Source organism: Xenopus tropicalis, chromosome 8 (assembly GCF_000004195.4).
Source record: "Xenopus tropicalis strain Nigerian chromosome 8, UCB_Xtro_10.0, whole genome shotgun sequence".
Taxonomy (NCBI): domain Eukaryota; kingdom Metazoa; phylum Chordata; class Amphibia; order Anura; family Pipidae; genus Xenopus; species Xenopus tropicalis.
Window position 1 is genome coordinate 124,631,891 of NC_030684.2, and position 21,327 is coordinate 124,653,217.

General features: G+C 42.4%; 1 protein-coding gene across 1 annotated transcript; it reads right to left on the reverse strand.

Moving 5' to 3' along the window:
* Positions 1-1,040: 1,040 nt before the first annotated feature.
* LOC101730405 (vomeronasal type-2 receptor 26) lies at positions 1,041-18,942 on the reverse strand. Its single transcript, XM_031891782.1, has 7 exons — positions 18,869-18,942; positions 9,786-10,077; positions 9,599-9,607; positions 8,803-8,934; positions 6,135-6,359; positions 5,170-5,293; positions 1,041-1,942 (listed from the first exon to the last, which is right to left on the reverse strand). The coding sequence occupies exons 1-7, from the start codon at positions 18,940-18,942 to the stop codon at positions 1,041-1,043; spliced, it is 1,758 nt and encodes a 585-aa protein (XP_031747642.1).
* Positions 18,943-21,327: the final 2,385 nt, after the last annotated feature.

Consider the following 21,327-nt stretch of genomic DNA (forward strand, 5'->3'; position numbering starts at 1 on the left):
GGCTGTTTTGTAGATAACAAGTTGTCTAATTGCAGACAGTGTCATTCAGTGGCTACTAAAGCAAATAAAGTGCTGTCTTGTATAAAAAAGGGCATTGACTCAAGGGATGAAAACATAATTTTACCTCTTTATAGGTCCCTGGTAAGGCCTCACCTTGAGTATGCAGTGCAGTTTTGGGCTCCAGTCCTTAAGAAGGATATTAATGAGCTGGAGAGAGTGCAGAGACTGCAACTAAACTGGTAAAGGGGATGGGAGATTTAAAGGAGAAGGAAAGGCAAAGTCACTTGGGGGTGCCAAAATTTTAGGCACCCCCAAGTGACTTTAATCGCTTACCTTTTACCCCGGGCTGGTGCCCCTGTTCGGAGAGGCACCCCCAAGTGACTTTGCCTTTCCTTGTCCTTTAAGCTATGAGGTTAGACTGTCGAGGTTGGGGTTGTTTTCTCTGGAAAAGAGGTGCTTGCGAGGGGACATGATTACTCTGTACAAGTACATTAGAGGGGATTATAGGCAGATAGGGGATGTTCTTTTTTCCAATAAAAAGGATCAGCGCACCAGAGGCCCCCCCTTTAGATTAGGGTTTAACTTGATGGACTCTGGTCTTTTTCCATTCATGCGCCACATATCGCTACCATGTCCAAGTCTGTGGAGTAAATTTTGTTTTTAAAAACACTAGGTGTTCCACATGAGTCATTACCTGTACTAGTTTAGCCCCTAACCCCACATCAGACATTGGTTCATTTCAACAGCTGCAATTTTTTTTTGTTTTTTTCAGCTTTGGTATATCAAGTGGCCAGGACTGATTTGTTGCCCTTTGTTAAAATCCCCTATATTTAAACATGCTGGATTACAAACAATAAAATACAAGGAAGATATTTGCTTTGATATTTGATCCTCTTTTCTCACTAAGTATATGCTTTGCCTAAAGCATCAGCCAAGCCAGAGAATAGCTTAATATAATAACATTTGTACAAGGTATTATTGATATAGAATTTGCAGTCTTGTATTAAAATGCCCATTGAATCACCCACTATAATTCATGATTATGCAATTCCCCTTTTCACAAAGTCTCTAGTGTTACATTCAGGTTTTACAAGTATAACATAGCACTTAGGGATAAATATACAGCCCAGTAGTGCCAGGCTAGATGCCAGGATTGCAAATATTTCCACTGCCACAATATATTTGCCCTTAGCGCTCATGTAGGCTGGAATAAAAGAGACCCACACGCTGCAGAACACCAACATGCTGAAGGTGATAAACTTGGCTTCATTGAAAGTATCAGGCAAGTCCCTTGCAAGGAAAGCAATGATGAAACTGACAGAGGCCAGAACCCCCAGGTATCCCAGGACACAGTAAAATCCAATCAATGATCCTTCATTACACTCAGCAATTATCTTCCCAACTTCATCTTCCATGTTATACTGTGGGAATGGGGGAGAAATTCCCAACCAACAAGCACATATAACAACTTGAACAAATGAACAGAATATTACGATAGAGACTGACACTTTGGATCCCATTAAGTTCTTTAATTTGCTTCCTGGCCTGGTAGCATGAAACACAATGACTACTGTAATGGTTTTGGCCAAGATGGAAGAAAGGGAAATAGAGAAAGTGATGGAAAACACTGTCTGTCGAGTCATGCAGGTTAATTTAATAGGTTGGCCAATAAATATTAAAGGACAGAGGAAGCACATCTTGAGGGAGAAGAGGAGAACGTAGCTGAGATTTTGGTTATTGGCTTTAACTATTGGGGTGGTCCGATATTTATTAAATACTGTCATAACCAAACACGTGAGAAAAAAGAAAAATATTGATGAAAAAGCTATTGGTATCCCCAATTCTTCTTCATATGATAAATATATAATGACTTTATCCAAACATGTATCTTTTTTTGCATTGGGCCACTGGGTTATGGGACAAGTAATACACCTTTCCATATCTGCAAAGAGAGATAAAGAGAATCATAAATTCCATAATCATAAGTTCATTTAAATAGTTCCAAATTGCATTGTTAAAATTACAGTTACATTTATGAAGCTTTAACACCCAGTGGTTGGTATGTTTCACAAAAAGCTACTGGACCCAATCAGGACCCCAGTAGTTGCAAAAACAGGTTCCATGAGTGAACCATTATCTAAACTGATAGATCAACACTTGTATCATTTAGTGCTATGCTTAAAAATGTACATAAAGCAAAGATAGGAAAAGAAAGGAAAGATACAGCTGCAGGCAGTGAGTTTTCACTTGGCGATTATCATGCCTGATGGAAAATCCCTGATGGCCTGTGGGTCAGTCAGTCTGGTATCAAGTGTATTGGACCATGTATACCCACCTTTATTAAGTGATTAGGTGCCCTGTGCTAAGATAGAAGGAAGGTGGTATCTGCCCCACAGACAGTAATATCTAAGTGGGTGCATAAAATACAGAAACAAATAGGAGGGTAAAAATGTGGTGCTTTACTCAAAGGTCTGGCAAGATTGGACCAGAAATTGTTCTAGTAGTAGGAAGTATCTGAGTTAAGGAGATAGCACTGGCTACGGATGGTGAGAAAAGTGTGGATTCAAAAGGAAGAGAGGTGGGGTACACGAGAACACAACTCAAGAAATGTAATGAGGAGCAAAAGAGTGATGGGCTTTAAAAGTTATATACATATATAATGTACATTAATACTTTAAAGAGTAGTTGTTTTTTTAGTGTCAGTATCCCTTTAAAATGATAATAAAGATTACACATTAGGTTAGGGTTAATTGCAGGTGGCGCTCATCATCAGTCTACTCACATTCTAGACTGCAAACAGAATCAGCCCACAGAAGCACATTGTTCATGACCATCTGACTTGGGCACATTTGTTGATACTTCTTGTGTGTTATTAGATCATTTAAGATCCAATGTTATCTATCCTTAACAATGCGTTTAAGAGATGTATGTACCTGTATGTATCCACAAAACATTTTATTAATAAATTTAGTACTATATGTTGTTTGGCCTGTGCAGTAGTAATACCTTACAAAAAAAGCTAATACCTTTGTTTTATCTTTTACCAATATTAACTACCCTATCAAACAATATATAAACTATATTACGAAGAAAGTAATTGATTTAATAACTTGCAAAACATTTTTTTTTACAGGACTCCTGGCTACACCCCCCCCCCCCCCCCCCCCCCCCCCCCCCACTCTAGATGCTGATAACAAAATTAAAAAAGCCTACTCTGAAAACATAGGCTAACATTTTGGACACCTCAATAGACCCTTCATCATGTACCATATACCATTAACAATATATATATATATATATATATATATTACCTGTCGGTAACAGTTCCATTCTGTGGACCCCAAAAGTTGCAAACTTGCTCACCTGGTTGACTAATAAAATGAGCTTAATAACTTCAATAGATGTCACTTCAATAGATGTCACATTCAGGACATTTGACATTTTAGCCATAGATAATAACATTTATGTTCTTGACAGTAAAAATTACATGTAATCAATCTTTTTAAACTTATTTTTTGATAGATATGTTTCTAAGTATATTGATGAATTATCCTAATGCCTCAATAACAGAGCAAAACTCCTCCATCTGAAGTCATGATGAAACCTTTATATAGTGACTACAAATTCTGCCTATTACACAATTTAAAGAATGTATTCTATGTAAATCATGAACTCTCCTATCTGACTGATATACAGTCTAGACCAGTGATCCCCAACCAGTGGCTCGTGGGCAACATGTTGGAAACCATCACGTTTGATGTTGCTCCCAGTAGCCTCAAAGCTGGTGCCCATACTTAGATTTCTGGCTTGGAGGCAAGTTTTGGAGGCATGCCAAATAGAACCTCTTATAGTCTGCCAGTCCACATGGGGCTATCAAATAACCAATCACAGCCCTTATTGGTCACCCCTAGAAACTTTTTTGTTGCTTGCGTTGCTCCCCAACTTTTTTTCATTTAAATGTTGCTTATGGGTAAAAAAGACAGGGGACCCCTGATCTAGAAACTACTACTCTGCTCCATACCCAGTGAAACTGCTCTTCTCTACAACCTTATTGGCAAGGGTTACCCTCTTACCTGGTAGAGATCACTTAGGTAGAAATAGAACTGGACTCTAGGATCTCCTGGCAATCAACCGGGACCTCTTACTTATAAAAAGATTTAGTTGTTTATATCTAAGGCCCTCTTCCAAGATAGTAGGCTAATAATGTTCCACTGGAAGGATCTTTCACCACCAACAATAACAGTTTGGAGGCAGGCCATGAAAGAGATGGTAAGATGAAAAGGCCAATTGTGGACAAAATAAGGATAAATGTTCAATTATAATCAAATATGGCATTGCTGAACTGACAATAACTCTGCTCCCCCTTTACTCCAGTCCCCATTACTGAGCTTCCAGATATCCCTTGCCTCAGGTTCTATCTCTACTGCCTCAGGTCAGCTGCTGCTGCTCTACATAATGTATAAATCTAAACCCATACTTACTGCTATAAACATTTTTTATTTTTCTCTTGAAATGATAATGTGACATGGTTACACCATAACAAGTTCATTTGTGGGGAACAAGGGGCAGGGGTGCAGGTCATCAGGGCCAGGTAGGTTTAGGTCCTGTTCAGCAAAACCAGACATGCACAGGTCACTAATAGAATCTTAGTGCATTTTTTAGAAATTTGAACCTACTCACTACCTACCCTATTGATAAATATACTACAGAATATAGCATTCACACCTATGAGGCACTACTCCATCTTAGCGATGAGCAAATTTTTTCGACAGGCATGGATTCATGGCGAATTGTTTTGCAAAACTTCTGTGAAAATTCGCCGGAGAAAAATTTGTTCCGTAGAATTTTTTTTGTTGCGTGACAAATTGGTAGCGCAAAAATGGGCGTGGCCGTGTCAAAATGGCGCGGTCATGTAAAAAAAAAAAGCACAGGGGACAACAAAATAGCCGCGGTGAGAAAAATAGATGCAGGCGACAAAAAAAATAGACATGGGCAACAAAAAAGACGCGGACGACAAAAAAAAAAATCGTGCAACAAATGCGGTTTGCAATTTTTTTGCCGTTTCTAAAATTTTATGGCAAAGCAAAATGGGACAGATTCGCTCATCACTACTCATTCTCAGTATTAGAAATCATTGCTCACTACTCCTATTTGTATCACTAATTTTACCTGTTACATTAGTTATCTGGCCCTCTGGGCAGGGGATGCAGTCATAGCAACAAGCTGGATATCCCGCTTTAGGGGTCTTTCTATATCCTGCAAGGCAGGTTTCACTGCAGGCTGAATGTGGGGTCTGTAAATAAAGAGCAAGTGAGTAGATTTTACTGACTTAGAACTGGGACAGTTATAGAAAGGGTTACAAATGATATATTAGTATTGTAACAGGCAGGTAGGTAGGCAGGCAGGTGGGTTCCAGTTCCAATAGGCCCTCATTGTAACTAGTGCAGATTTAGGGCCCAGTTAGGGATTTAGGGAATTAGTTTATAAGAACCAGAAGGTTCAGTAGTCAGGTCCCTTCTCTGATCAGAGTAGGTTAGAGCCCCAGGTTCCAGTAGCCGTTAGAGTCAGTCACCCCTGCTTAGTTAGTGGCCCAGTTCTACCCGAGAGGAGAACCAGGACTAAATACTGGACACTGTAATCCCTGGGAACACTGGAGAGATATCCATCAATGGATTATAAATCTAATGTACTGGATCTCAGGGATGTCACACATTGGATTACAGATAAGTGCACACCAACATAAAGTGTACACAACAAGCCGGCCTGAACTCTCAGTTATATGTGGTGCACCACAGGGGTATAAATTGTATAACTGTATTGGTTTGTTCTTACTGTTATTATTTGTACTTGTTCTCTTATGGTTTTCATTTACCTGTTCCAGTAAAATAGACAGTGCTGCATTCACTCTCACCATAAATTCAGCAAGTGTGTCATTTCTACTTTGTACCAGGCTATTAAAGGAACCCATACCTTGCCCGGCTACCCAGAAGGTAACATAATTTGGTACAGTATATATAAAGTGGGAAAGACAGAGGGCACAGAATACAGCTTTCCTCTAGGAACAAATGGTCTTTCCTGATAAAATGGCATTTAACATGTATCATTAAGCATCAGTAACAAGCATCTCGCATTACCTGGCTGAATGCTGGGCTCCACCTTATCAGGTTTTCACTGACTGTCAATCCTTGGGAAGCGTTTTGAGGGTCATAACTCCCGACTTTGATACTGTGAAGCGTTTGGTTAGAGTAAATCGCCCAGTTAAGAATGTCAAACTTGGCGTCGATTCGCCGATTTTCATCAATAGTCAGTTTCTCCCCTCCGCTATTTGTGAAATTGATATTTTTCAAATATTTATGAAGCTTAACAGAAAAGTAAGTTATCAGAACTGATCTGTAAATATTTAGACCAATCAAAAAAATCTTGTGATTGTACAGTTTGCCTACCAGGATTGGGGGCCCACCATAAGACCTTCCATGTACTGTAACTTTTGGCTGAAGCATCCCCCAAAAATGGCAGAACTCTTCTTTGTATCAGCTGGAAGAGGTTAGCCTCACTATAATTTACTTTTCTTAGAACTAAGGGTCCTTAAGGGTATAATTCTAATTTAAAAACAAATCTATTTCAGTAAGCTCAGACTTTTCCTGTATTTTTTACTGCATTATTATATTCAACCTCCCCTGCTTGAGATTAATCCTATAACATGTATTGCAGCAGCTATAGAGGCCCTGGGCCCACTGGTACCTTAAAGTAGCCCTGTGCACAGGTAACAGTAGTTTTGGGCATTGGTGATTGGGCTAGAAGTTCTAGACTGTGCTAAAACTAAACAATGTGTATAAGATACAATGGGCCCGATTCAATAAAGTCCGAAATAAGGAGTGCTATTTATAGCATGCGTTAAAAATCTTATCACTTCTTATTTTTCGCTCGATTCACTAAAAGGACACTTGTCATGATTAAGAAGCGATGTTCTTGGCGTTATTTATCTTACGATGACATATTTTCAAGCAATATATTACGCAGCGCACAAGATATTACGCAGCGCGCGATATTTTACGCAGAGCGCAATATATTACGCACGTAACCATTACTTTCTGAAAACCACCATTTCCCTGAAAACTGGAGGCTGCATCACTCTAGGGCCAACATATACTTGAAAAAATACAACTGCAAACTCCATGTTGTGTTGCCAATAGCTCACGAACCGCAATTTTCTTTAAGTACCGCCTGCCCCAAGTAGGGTTAATATTCACACAGATTAACATGATATTTTGCACGTTTAACGCTTCATATGTGTTTGTGAATCATGCGTTAGTATTATTTCTATTCGCTAATTAACGCAATGTGTTTTTTTTGTGCATGCGATATGCGGATTAACACATGTGAAATGACTTTGATGAATCGGTACTTAATTATCGCATGTTTTTTAATGAAAAAAATTATGCGATAAGCGTTATTGACCTTTAGTGAATCGGCCCCTATAACGCTTATCGCATAGTTTTTTTCATTAAAATATGTCATCGTAAGATAAATAACGCCAAGAACATCTCTTCTTAATTATCACAAGTGTCCTTTTAGTGAATCGAGCGAAAAATAAGAAGTGATAAGATTTTTAACGCATGCTATAAATAGCACTCCTTATTTCGGACTTTAGTGAATCAGGCCCATTGCGTTAATTAGCGAATAGAAATAATACTAACGCATGATTCACAAACACATATGAAGCGTTAAATGTGCAAAATATCGTGTTAATCTGTGTGAATATTAACCCTACTTGGGGCAGGCGGTACTTAAAGAAAATTGCGGTTCGTGAGCTATTGGCAACACAACATGGAGTTTGCAGTTGTATTTTTTCAAGTATATGTTGGCCCTAGAGTGATGCAGCCTCCAGTTTTCAGGGAAATGGTGGTTTTCAGAAAGTAATGGTTACGTGCGTAATATATTGCGCTCTGCAAGTGTCCTTTTAGTGAATCGAGTGAAAAATAAGAAGTGATAAGATTTTTAACGCATGCTATAAATAGCACTCCTTATTTCGGACTTTAGTGAATTGGGCCCAATAGATCCTAACAATAGAACCCTCACGGTTAGGTTCTGTGTTATAGATATATAAACCCTACTACATCTTTTAATAGGAAAATACTTTTCGTTAATTAAACCTACCTCCCAAGCTTCAATATCATTTCTATTGGGCTTCATTTTCTCCAAATGCATATGATGTAAGGCGTGGGCCAAGACATATACAGCATTATATATACTGTAACTGTTATAAGAGAGTTCCTCATTGAACCTTTCATATTGGATTATCTCATTTCCAGTACACAGGTGATCGTAAACAGTGGCATTCCCAATATAACTACATTGGAAAAGTTCAAACCATGCTCTTAATATAAAGATATCATTGGGGTACAGGTCAGGCTTTATGCTTGAAGTGAATTCCTTGAAGCCAGGAATTGCCCCTTTATGTGGAGTAAAAGCCAGACTGCCATTGAATGGATCAAGTCCTTTAAAATAATGATCATTTCCAATCAAAACATCCCACTGGGAGGAGATGATCCACACCTTATCTGATACAGGAAACAGGTACAATATATCTTGTAATATAACAACATAATCTCTGTCACCATACAGAATAATGACATTGGTTGATTTAATCTTATCTGCTATTTTATGTGCGGCTTCTTTGTCTACTTTGCTTTGAGCAAGAAATTCTAGAAAGGCCACACATATGTAATTCCTGGTGAGCTCTTCCAGCAGTAATTGGCTGATCTTCAAGCCAAACTCATCATTTGGAACCAATATTCCCACCCATGTCCATGAAAAATATTTTATCAACGTAACAATGGCCAAGTACTGGAAATCATCACTGGGCACGGTGCGATAAAAAAAGGGAAACTGGATCTTATCACTTAGTACTGGGTCCAGGGAACTAAAGCTGATCTGCAATAATAGTAGTAAAACATATATGAGTAATAAGAGTGCATTGAGTCATTAATTACATGTTTTAATGCTTACAATAGGGAAAAGTAATAGGCTCTCTTATCAACGAATAGGCAGGGTGTAAAGTGCTTATGGCCAGACGTGCAATGTGCATGTTGTTGTGCTAAGGGCATGATCCCTCATATCTAATGTTCTCGGGTTCTTTCAATAATTTGGTGCAACCATTAAAAACAAATTTGTACCTACTGCCTTGAACCAATTGTTGAACCCCATATATAATAACAATCACAAAGTTTACCCAAGTCCATTAACTTATAGCAACCAATAATATAATAATATATAGAGGTGAGCAGTAAGTTCTCACTTGTTATTATAGGTGTTTGGACCTGTAGCAAACTCTGCACCTTTTATTACATAACCCCCAAAAGAATAAATAATAAATAAAATAGATTCTCTCCACTCATACAGTGTATTAAAGGAGTATATACCATAAAAATCATTTACCATGGGCAGGGGCACAAACGCTGTAGGCTGTAGCACTAAGGATGCACTGACAGTCACAAGGAAGCCCAAAACTAAAAGCCTGACCTAAACAGGCATTGAATGTATGAGCTGTTGGTTTTATTTCTGGGTACAATTTGCCACTGTTTTGTATAAGACTCACCTTGTACAGCTGCAAACATAACCATATGTTAAGTAACGTTCACCAGAATTGAAGAGGTTGAAGATTTTTGAAGGGAGTGGGGGATAATAATTTACTGGACAACATCCAGCAAGTAAAACACTTTTTCAGAATAGTTTTATGACAGATTCTTCTATTATCTGCATAGTTTTTTATTTTGTTGATTTACCTGTGGGATCTTGTAAATCCCAAACATCCTGGCAAACAGTAAGGTCAGTCTTGTGGATATTCCATCAACAAAAGCCACCAAGTTATGTGAGAGCCCACAACGATAGTTGGGTGTTGGTACGTTTCCCCCAGATATAATGTCCAGCATTGCACTTATTGCTCTTTCTTCATTTAAACAATTGTCTACAATATGGAACCCAAGGGTGATATTAGGCAGCAGATCCGGATTGTTGTTAATCTCGTTGATAGCGAAGACAAAGGCCAAAACATTCTGGTAGTTCCAGACATTAAAACTGTCAGAGAAGTTCATAGAGTATTAAGTTCTACAATGTGCCACATAACCCACCCATTTGTCCTTTGTAGTGAATTGTATTCCTTCACTAGACTATATTGATCTAGTTCTAACATAGATGCTAAAGTGCACCCTCAACCCATAGTAATCAATCAGACCTTTGCTTTCATGTAGGTAGACTATTCAAGTTAATTTAAGGGCAGCGCTTCAGGGCATAGATTGGGGCATTATGTTTTCTGCTAAAAACACAGAGCAGAAATGGTTGTCATTTAAAATGATATTAAATCATTACTGTTCTCAATTTATTCCATTAATAAGAAAAAGTAGAAGTGTTAAGAATCACCCTATGTGGCTTAACTCTGAGGTAAAGAAGTTAATAGGAAAAAAAAGGAAAGCTTTTAAGAAATATAAGTCAGAGGGGACAGTAGCTGCATTTAATGAATATAAACACTGTAACAAGTGCTGTAAAACAGCAATCCGGAAGGCAAAGATAGAAAATGAGGAGCGCATCGCGGCCGAGGCCAAGACTAACCCCAAAAAGATGCAGGTTGAGGGTGTGGCCCCATTGAGTTATAATAACAATATGGTTACAGCGGATACAGAAAAGGCAGATGTGCTTAACCAGTTCTTTTCTTCTGTGTTTACAGTAGAGGAGCCAGAGGGCCAAGTCCCACCCAATAGCTTCACTGTTGCCTCAGCTCCAACTATACAGTGGTTGGCACAGGATATGGTGCTTAAAGGGTTACACACGATAAATGTAAACAAGGCACCTGGGCCAGATGGAATACACCCTCGGGTACTGAGAGAGCTAGGGGCAGAATTGCAGTGGCCTCTGTCTCTGATATTCTCAAAGCATTTGATACCGTTCCCCACAAACGACTGCTTTCTAAACTAAGGTCTATTGGTCTTAGTGAAGTCGTTTGCACATGGATTGAAAACTGGCTACAGGATCGGGTACAGAGGGTGGTTGTTAATGGTACGTTCTCTACATGGAATAAGGTTCTCAGTGGGGCGTTCAGGGTTCTGTACTGGGTCCACTTTTGTTTAATTTGTTCATCAATACCAGCATCCTTGCAGCAAGATCTTGACCAACTGGCAATCTGGGCGGCTAAGTGGCAGATGAGATTTAATGTGGATAAATGTAAGGTCATGCACCTGGGATGTAAAAATATGCAAGCCCCGTATACCCTTAATGGGACTGCACTAGGCAAATCCATAATGGAGAAGGACCTTGGAGTCCTTGCAGATAATAAACTTGGCTGTAGCAAGCAATGCCAGGCAGCAGCTGCAAGGGCAAACAGGGTTTTGAGCTGTATTAAAAGGGGTATAGATTCACGGGAGGAGGGGGTTATTCTTCCCCTTTACAGAGTGCTGGTAAGGCCCCATCTAGAATATGCTGTTCAGTTTTGGTCTCCAGTGCTCAAACAGGACATTATTGAATTAGAGAGGGTCCAGAGAAGGGCAACTAAGCTGGTAAAGGGTATAGAGAGTGAGGGAATACAGGTTTATGAGAGATAGCTCTCAGTACAAGTGAGGGAATACAGGGGTAGGGGAGATAGCTCTCAGTACAAGTGAGGGAATACAGGGGTAGGGGAGATAGCTCTCAGTACAAGTGAGGGAATACAGGGGTAGGGGGATAGCTCTCAGTACAAGTGAGGGAATACAGGGGTAGGGGGGATAGCTCTCAGTACAAGTGAGGGAATACAGGGGTAGGGGGGATAGCTCTCAGTACAAGTGAGGGAATACAGGGGTAGGGGGGATAGCTCTCAGTACAAGTGAGGGAATACAGGGGTAGGGGAGATAGCTCTCAGTACAAGTGAGGGAATACAGGGGTAGGGGAGATAGCTCTCAGTACAAGTGAGGGAATACAGGGTTATGGGAGATAGCTCTCAGTACAAGTGAGGGAATACAGGGGTAGGGGAGATAGCTCTCAGTACAAGTGACGGAATACAGGGGTATGGGGGATAGCTCTCAGTACAAGTGAGGGAATACAGGGGTATGGGAGATAGCTCTCAGTACAAGTGAGGGAATACAGGGGTAGGGGGATAGCTCTCAGTACAAGTGAGGGAATACAGGGGTAGGGGGGATAGCTCTCAGTACAAGTGAGGGAATACAGGGGTAGGGGGGATAGCTCTCAGTACAAGTGAGGGAATACAGGGGTATGGGAGATAGCTCTCAGTACAAGTGAGGGAATACAGGGGTAGGGGGGATAGCTCTCAGTACAAGTGAGGGAATACAGGGTTATGGGAGATAGCTCTCAGTACAAGTGAGGGAATACAGGGTTATGGGAGATAGCTCTCAGTACAAGTGAGGGAATACAGGGGTAGGGGAGATAGCTCTCAGTACAAGTGAGGGAATACAGGGGTATGGGAGATAGCTCTCAGTACAAGTGAGGGAATACAGGGGTAGGGGAGATAGCTCTCAGTACAAGTGAGGGAATACAGGGGTAGGGGAGATAGCTCTCAGTACAAGTGAGGGAATACAGGGGTATGGGAGATAGCTCTCAGTACAAGTGAGGGAATACAGGGTTATGGGAGATAGCTCTCAGTACAAGTGAGGGAATACAGGGGTAGGGGAGATAGCTCTCAGTACAAGTGAGGGAATACAGGGGTATGGGAGATAGCTCTCAGTACAAGTGAGGGAATACAGGGGTATGGGAGATAGCTCTCAGTACAAGTGAGGGAATACAGGGGTAGGGGAGATAGCTCTCAGTACAAGTGAGGGAATACAGGGTTATGGGAGATAGCTCTCAGTACAAGTGAGGGAATACAGGGGTAGGGGAGATAGCTCTCAGTACAAGTGAGGGAATACAGGGGTATGGGAGATAGCTCTCAGTACAAGTGAGGGAATACAGGGGTAGGGGAGATAGCTCTCAGTACAAGTGAGGGAATACAGGGGTAGGGGGGATAGCTCTCAGTACAAGTGAGGGAATACAGGGGTAGGGGAGATAGCTCTCAGTACAAGTGAGGGAATACAGGGTTTTGGGAGATAGCTCTCAGTACAAGTGAGGGAATACAGGGTTTTGGGAGATAGCTCTCAGTACAAGTGAGGGAATACAGGGTTATGGGAGATAGCTCTTAGTACAAGTTGACCCAGGGACTGGTCCGATTGCCATCTTGGAGTCAGGAAGGAATTTTTTTCCCCTCTGAGGCAAATTAGAGAGGCTTCAGATGGGTTTTTTTGCCTTCCTCTGGATCAACTAGTAGTTGGGCAGGTTATATATATAGGCATTATGGTTGAACGTGATGGACGTAAGTCTTTTTTAAACCCAACTTACTATGTTACTATGTAATTATTGACTATCAGATGTTAGCAAATGAGACTCGCTGCAATATAGCACAGAAATACATTTAAGGACTCTAGATCCCAATGCGTTTCAATATGGGTTCCTAGTCTTGATTTTTTATTTTTGCTGGGTTTCGAATTTTTGCCAGGTAGGGGCTTACGTGGTAAGCTAGTAGATGAAGTATATAACTGTAGAAACCAGACAGAATTGTAAATTTTATGCCAGGCAGAAAAAAAAATTAAAAACAGAAACTATTCAGACTAATCCCCACCCCCAAAAAAAGAAATAAAAAAAAATCAGTAAAATTAAAAGGTTTTTTTAGAATAGATGTGAAGCTGAACATTCATTTCAAGAACTCTCCCATAAACTGTTAGTGTCCAAGGACAGTTTTACTTTGGATTTAAGTGACTCTGCATTTCAGAAGGTGCACTATACTGGAGTTCTACATGGTACAAGGCGACCTACAGTACCGGGTGAATTTGAGATTCTACATTAGACTGTTGGGAACTTGTTATTGAGCTCTGCAGGGTTAATCAAGTAGGGTAATAGCAGATAAACACACAAAGAAGACTGCTTTGGGTTGCTGGAAGCTTTATAGCAGCAAACCCCCAGATAGGAGACATGTAAGGGAGAGAATCCATTGTGGCAGAGCAAGGAAACAAATATTACTGAAATGTTTACCTTTTTTACCAATAGAAGACTCAACCCCCCCACAAACATTTAATTCAGCATAAACTGAAATTACATTTATCCATGTCATTTCTAGAAGTACAATTCTACCCCTGATATTTATGCCTGATGATAAAACTTCCCATTCCCTTTACTCACTTGCTGCACACTTTTTTAAATTCAGGGCTTTGGAAGTCTCTGAGATAATTCAAATAGTTTGTATTTACAGTAACAATCCCTGCAATAATGAAATCTCCATCCACATGATAATGAGGAGTGAAAACAAGATTAAGAGCACAGCCGTGATTGCTTTGGCCTTGAGCAATGTCAGGAAGCAGCAGAAGGATTATTAGGAAGAAGCAGCCCATATCATGCAATCAAGAGTCCGAATGGAATATTCTTAACCAGCCAATAAGCTCAGTCTAGTTATTGAGTCCTTTTCTTCGAGACGCCGTAAATAAAATGAACGGTAAACTGTGAATACTAATGTATATTTATGCACTGCCCACATGACTAAAAGCTGACAGGAGTATAATTTGTGGCACTAAAATAAATGAAAATTAGACACTGAAAAAAGTTAAGGCAAACCTTTAATTTCCTCCTATAATTATACTACAGTTAGGAACTTGTTTTTATGAAGATAAACAAGGAGCTATGTTGTTTATGGTGCAATACTGTATCATATAAATGGGCCCAGACCTAAAACTTTTGTGATCTCATTTAGAAAACATGTAAAGTGTAAAAAACATGCACAAAAATCTGCCATGGGGGCAGAAGGTAGGTGGCACATAGGTATCCCAATGACTGACCCCTAGACTGAGCTGCATGGACCTCAGGAAACTCCAAACAACTTTCTCTGGGGTCAAAACAACCCCCAAAAAAATATTTTTTTATTTAACTGGGACAAACAATTTAAACAAAAAATCAAACTGAACTTCAGAGTTTTAAACAGTATATCAAATGGAAAGTCTTTTCTTTCATCGTTTGAGACAAGAAATGTAGGAATGCCCAGACAAAGGCACTAATATGGGCAGCCAATATTGGAAATGGAACTGGGCAGCAGTTGTAGGAAATGGTATGAGCCCTCTCCGTAGGCGCAGGAAGAAGACCTCATCATGGGGCAAAAGAAAAATCCTGGAAAAATTGGAAGCCCCTCTCTTTGGAGCACAGGAGTAGGCTCAGGGACTGGTGCAGAAGGCAATTTGAAGTCCACTCCTACTTTCCTACTCTAACAACGTAATGAAAATAATAAGGGTGCTGAACTCTGGAATAAGGCAAATGTTACCAAAGAAAAACTAACAAGGTAAAACAACTAGTGGCATACTTGTGTAGGGAATCACAAGTCCCTGTGGAATTTCCCTGAGTGCTCCTCAGTGCCCACTAGGGGGAGGCACTGTGCTGTAAACCCCAGTTACCAGTATCTTTCATAAGCAAAGAGGTTCAGGGCTGCTGGATTGCTTAAGGCAGAGATCCCCAACCTTTTTTACCTCAATTTTATACACTCAAATATAAAAAGAGTTGGGGAGCAACACAAGCATGAAAAATGTTCATAAGGGATGCCAAATAAGGGCTGTGATTGGCTATTTGGTAGTTCCTATGTAGACTGACAGCCTAAATAAGGCTCTGTTTGGCAGTACAACTGGTTTTATGCAACCAAAACTTGCCTCCAATGCAGGAATTAAAAAATAAGCACCTACTTTGAGGCCACTGGGAGCAACATCCAAGGGGTTGGGGAGCAACATGTTCCTCCCGAGCCACTGGTTGGGGATCACTGGCTTAAGGTAACAGCTATTGCAAGTGAATATGATCCTGTTCTACGATAATGTGCTAGAAAAAGGGTTTCACTTGATTACCTGCAAAATGGGTAATGTATATTTTTGGGGAGGTACACCCTCCCTTCATCAGGATCGGAAGAGTGTGACCCCTCAAAACTTTGTTGGTGAATTTAATAAATGGGATGAACTTCCTTCTTTCCAGATAATATTATAGGTGACTCTGCTTTGACTTAATTTGTTATGGCTATGGTTTTAGCACCACTGTGATCTTCAGTATATTGGAAGTGCAGGTAGACCTTGTATTTATATCTATGTGAGAATGCCAGCATCATGCAGTGTTCTGCGGTATTGTAGAGGCAAAGCCAAAGAACCACAGAGCATATGTCCTGGGTTCAGACCCACATGCACATTGAAATTCAACTTTCCATTCCTACTAAATCAATTTCAAGGACTTTCACATGTGGAATGGATTAAGTGTTCTATAACTAAGGTGGAAATGATTTTTGCAGTTTTTGACTTGAGTATACAGATTTGTGACACCACAACATGCTCTTGATATGCCTCATACATTGATAATCCTATATATACTGGGTATTATGGAATTATATTTATATTTTAATGTTTTTATTAGAAATTATTGGAAATTAGATGAAGTGCAAGCTTCAGAAATATTCCGAAAATCTTCTAAAAAAAAATGCAAAGATTTGCAGTTTGGTAGTCTAGAGCAAAAAAACATATTTACCCATTATTATATTTGTCATACATTTCTCTGTATTAAGATTAATATGTATTTTTTCTTTCCTTAATGTTTTAGGGATGTAGAGTAGTGATGAGCAAAATATTATATGTATATATATATATATACGTTGTATATAATATATAAAAAAAAGTTGTGCGTGTCAAAAAAAATTGCCCATGGATTTGAACACGTGTCCACCAGAAATTGGACACTAGATAAAGTACAGGAATTATTTTGCCACTTTTCTAACCCTTGCTAAACAGCAACATTTCATCCAAACTTTGATGCAATTGATGAGTGGTGATTGGTCAGTAATTATAACTAGAAATGGAAGTTTGAGAACAAACTTCATCTTGGGTTGAAAAACTTGAAGTCACTGAATGAAATCTGATCTGTTATTGGCTCGCCCCACTTTTTCTAACCCTGGACCACAGTTATATAGTAAAAATCGTTGTGCAAAGTTTGGGGACCCTGGTTTTAATAGTGTCTGAATAGCAGCAATTTGAATTTTCCCACTGAAAGTCAACGAGTGACTTCTGATTGGTGGTTGGTGGCTCCACCCACTTTTTTCTAACCTGAAACTGCAGTTACCCAGTGACTAACTCTGCAAAGTTTAGTTTGAGCTGCTAGTAAATGAGACTTACTGTGATAAAGTACCGAAACATTCTTCTAAAAGTCTTCGGAAACAAGGAATGTTGGGGTACTCAGGCTGAGACACTAGAGCTTTAAGTATGGCCAACATTGAGGTAGTATTAAAAACCATATAAGATGATTAGTTTGCAAAGGGAGAAAGTATACAGAGAAAATGATAAAAACGGAGCCTTGAGGAAGCCCAAAAGAAAGAGGTAAGTGGAAGATGGTACAACATTGTAAGATACACTGGAAGAACCATTTGAGGGATAAGATGAAAACCAGGACACAGCAGTGTCACAAAGGCCAAGAGAATGGAGGGACTGGGGGAGGGGCTGAGAGGTTTTTGTAGATAACAAGTTGTCTAATTCCATGCAGTGTCATTCTGTGGCTACTAAAGCAAATAAAGTGCTGTCTTGTATAAAAAGGGCATTGACTCAAGGGATGAGAACATAATTTTGCCTCTTTATAGGTCCCTGGTAAGGCCTCACCTTGAGTATGCAGTGCAGTTTTGGGCTCCAGTCCTTAAGAAGGATATTAATGAGCTGGAGAGAGTGCAGAGACTGCAACTAAACTGGTAAAGGGGATGGAAGGGTTAAACTATGAGGTTAGACTGTCAGGGTTGGGGTTGTTTTCTCTGGAAAAGAGGCGCTTGCGAGGGGACATGATTACTCTGTACAAGTACATTAGAGGGGATTATAGGCAGATGGGGGGGATGTTCTTTTTTCCCATAAAAACAATCAACGCACCAGAGGCCCCCCCCTTTAGATTAGAGGAACGGAGTTTCCAATTGAAGCAGCGTAGGGGGTTTTCACAGTGAGGGTTGGGGAATGCCCTTCCTAGCGAAGTTGTAATGGCAGATTCTTATCTTATTTATCTTAACTTTATTTTTGAACAAAACAAACATAATATATACAGCATGTGAACTTTTCTGAATATTTTTCAAATGTTTATGTTTAAAAGTATTAGAAGAAGAATGTGGTGCTCAGTGAATCTTCTTGCCTTAAGACTGGAACAGACCTGATAAAAATTACACAGCAGAAAAAAATGAGTATTTAGATGTTTTGAGATCCCCCAAATGAGAGTTCGGCACAGTGCTACTCAGAATATGTTATTTTGCATTCCACTTCTGTCTCAGGAAAATCCTGTGAAATATTTAACCCTGAGGTCATTGTGATTCAGTGAAGATTATACAGCAGGACCTCTCTTTTATATTTAAACAGCTAGAAGAATTAAAAGTCTTTTTAGATACCTAAAATTTTGGAGTGCCAGAACAACATGCACTTTTTTTGCAATCCAGGGCTTAGCATTCAGATTTATCTCAGGCAGAATTAACGTTAACAAATAGTTCATTATGTTTAACTATTTAATCCTGTATCAAGGAGGATGGCGATACCCAATGTAATTTATGCAGATATATTTAACAACAGGGTTTTCCCCAGCCCAAGTTACTTTTCAGTGTTAATGTTCATTCTTCTGACACTGGCACTGTTTTTGTTTTTTTTCAGCTTTGGTATATCATGTGGCCAGTACTGATTTCTTGCCCTTTGTTGAAATCCCCTATATTTAAAGCTTGCCACAAACTTGCTGCTTTTGTTATGGGGCCCAATGACCCGAAGCATAGCATAGGGAAGCAGGGCATGACAGGGTAAGGAGGGCAGCCCACCCCCCTTTCCCCCCTCCCCTTTTTTACTGTTTCAGATGGCGAGCCAATGGGTGATCAGGAAGATTCCCGGGCAAAGAGGAGGGTCTAACAACGGACGCCATCTTACCTCAGTAGGATCCAGACGGAGGGAGAGTCAGCAGCTCGCAGCGTGGGACCATGGAAACAGCGAGTTTGGACCAGCTGGTGAAGGACTTCCGGGAGGCAGCGAGACAGCAGGGACCTGCCTGGATCCAGGACCAGCTGAAGGATCTCTTCACCGGTGGGGAGTCCGGAAGGCAGGCCAGACCCAGGAGGAGGACCCGCCCACCAGATCGGTTGAGCCCAGGGCCTGCAGGGGAACCAGCCGACAAGACCAGACAGCGCAGAGGGACGGCGCAGAGGGACTTTACAGGAGGGGACCAGCGATGGCAGAGCAGGCAGCACCAGGAGAGGAGTGAGGATGCAGCAGGGGGACCCGGCGCCAGGAGCCAGCAGGCCAGTACCAGGGGCGAGAGGGGGCGGAGCCAAGCGTCCGAGAGGGGGCGGAGCCGAGCGTCCGAGAGGGGGCGGAGCCGAGCGGCCGAGAGGGGGCGGAGCCGAGCGTCCGAGAGGGGGCGGAGCCGAACAGCAGGAAAGAGGGAGCGGGGGCCCAGCAGCAAGGGAGACAGGGGGATGCCCCAACACAGCAGCCGGTCAGCAAAGGAGCGGGCGGGCAGGCAGAGGCACACAGCAGGTCGCAGGGGGAGGAGCTAACACGGCCCCAGATAGAGCGGTGGGGCCAGGTGCCAGTACAGGGAGCAGGGAGGATACAGACCCAGAAAGTGGAGGGGCAGGCCACAGAGGGACTCCAGGACATACAGCAGGCCCTTCCAATGAAGCCCCAGATAAGGGCACAGGGCCGGCCAGCAGCCAGGACCCCAGTGGCAGGCAGGAGAGGGCTGCAGGGGCAATGTCCAGGGCCACAGCTTTGACTGGTGGTCAGGGGGTGGAGGGAACCACGGCCCAGGGACCAGACCAGGCATCAGGGTACAGGGTGGGCCCAGAGGGCGCTGCCAGGACCCCATGTTTGGATCCTGGCACCAACCAGACATCGGTTGAGGGGAGCAGGCAGAGGGACAGCAGGTCCAGGCCCAGGGAAACCAGGAGAAGCCGATCAGGCAGCAGGCACCCCTGGAGGGGTAGGAGATGGGGATCACAGGCCAGGAGTCGGTCACGTACCCGGGAGAGCTGGAGGACTGGCACGGCTGGGGGATCAGCCAGGCGCAGGAGGGAAAGGGGGGAAAGCAGTAGGAGCCCCTCCAGGAGGAGGGATGAGTACCGGAGAAGGGAGCACTCCTGCTCTTGTGTGTCGCACAGGTGCAACTCGGGCGGTTCAGGCCGAAGCCGGTCGCGAGCCAGGTACATCACACCAGAAGAGCGGCGGGTCACCAGGAGCCGTTCACCAAGCATGGATCGGAGGGAGCGGCGTCGCATGGCCAGAGACGAAGCAGGACGGGAACAAGGCACTTTGAACCGCCTCGCCAGTGTGGTGACGGCCCCAGAGGCTTCTACAGCCAGGGGACCAGGAGGTGAGCCACAAGGGGATCCATCACAAGGGGCAGACCAGGTAGCAGGTATGGCAGGATTGCTGGCAGGGCTAAAACAGTTCCTGGCAGGTTGGGAGGGCCAAGGGCATGGCGCAGCGAAGGGGCCATCCCAGGTGTGGGTAGGTGGGGCAGTAGCAACAGGTGCTGACCCAACACCGCAGCCGGCCGCGGTGGTGACGGGTTCAGCGAGCACAGCAAGCGTGACCCCCGGGTCAGGGGGGGACACTGAGGGTAAGTCAGAAAGGGACAAGGAGAGGGAGGCCCTGGTAAGTGGCATAGCGGAGGCAGCCAGACAAAATTCCTACGTAGCATTTGCGGGTCCCTTAGGTGTACATGTTAAGCAGGAAGTAAAGGAAAAAATATGGAAGGGGGAGTATGTGGAACTGTTTTCCCTCCTCCCCCTAGATGAGACTATTGAGTTAAAAGAGGACGAGAAGAAGGATAGCAAAAAAGAGGAGGAGGAAAAGAAAAAGAGGTACAGGAAGCTGCCAAAGACCTTTGGTAATTGGCTCAGGGCCTTCTGTATCCTGGCAAGCATTACTGGGGAGAAACACCCCGATAGATGCTCGTCATTGTTTTGTTATGTGGACGGGATCTGGGAAGCATTCAAGGTTTATGGGGGGCTGGCGTGGTGGCGTTACGACGAACAGTTTCGTCAGCGGCTAGCGGCCAACACGTCAATGAGGTGGGACCAGATGGACATCACCCTCTGGCTCAAACTCATGATGGCACAAAAGGTGAACCCCTTTCAGAGGGGGGCCGGGGGGCCACAACAGAGTGGCACCTCGGCCCCCGCCAAGCTCGGATACTGCTGGCTATTCAACGATAGCCAATGCAAGTGGGGCTCTTCGTGCAAGTACAAGCATGAATGCTCCGGATGTGGGGGGGCACATTCATACCTTCGTTGCTTCAGGAAGGGAA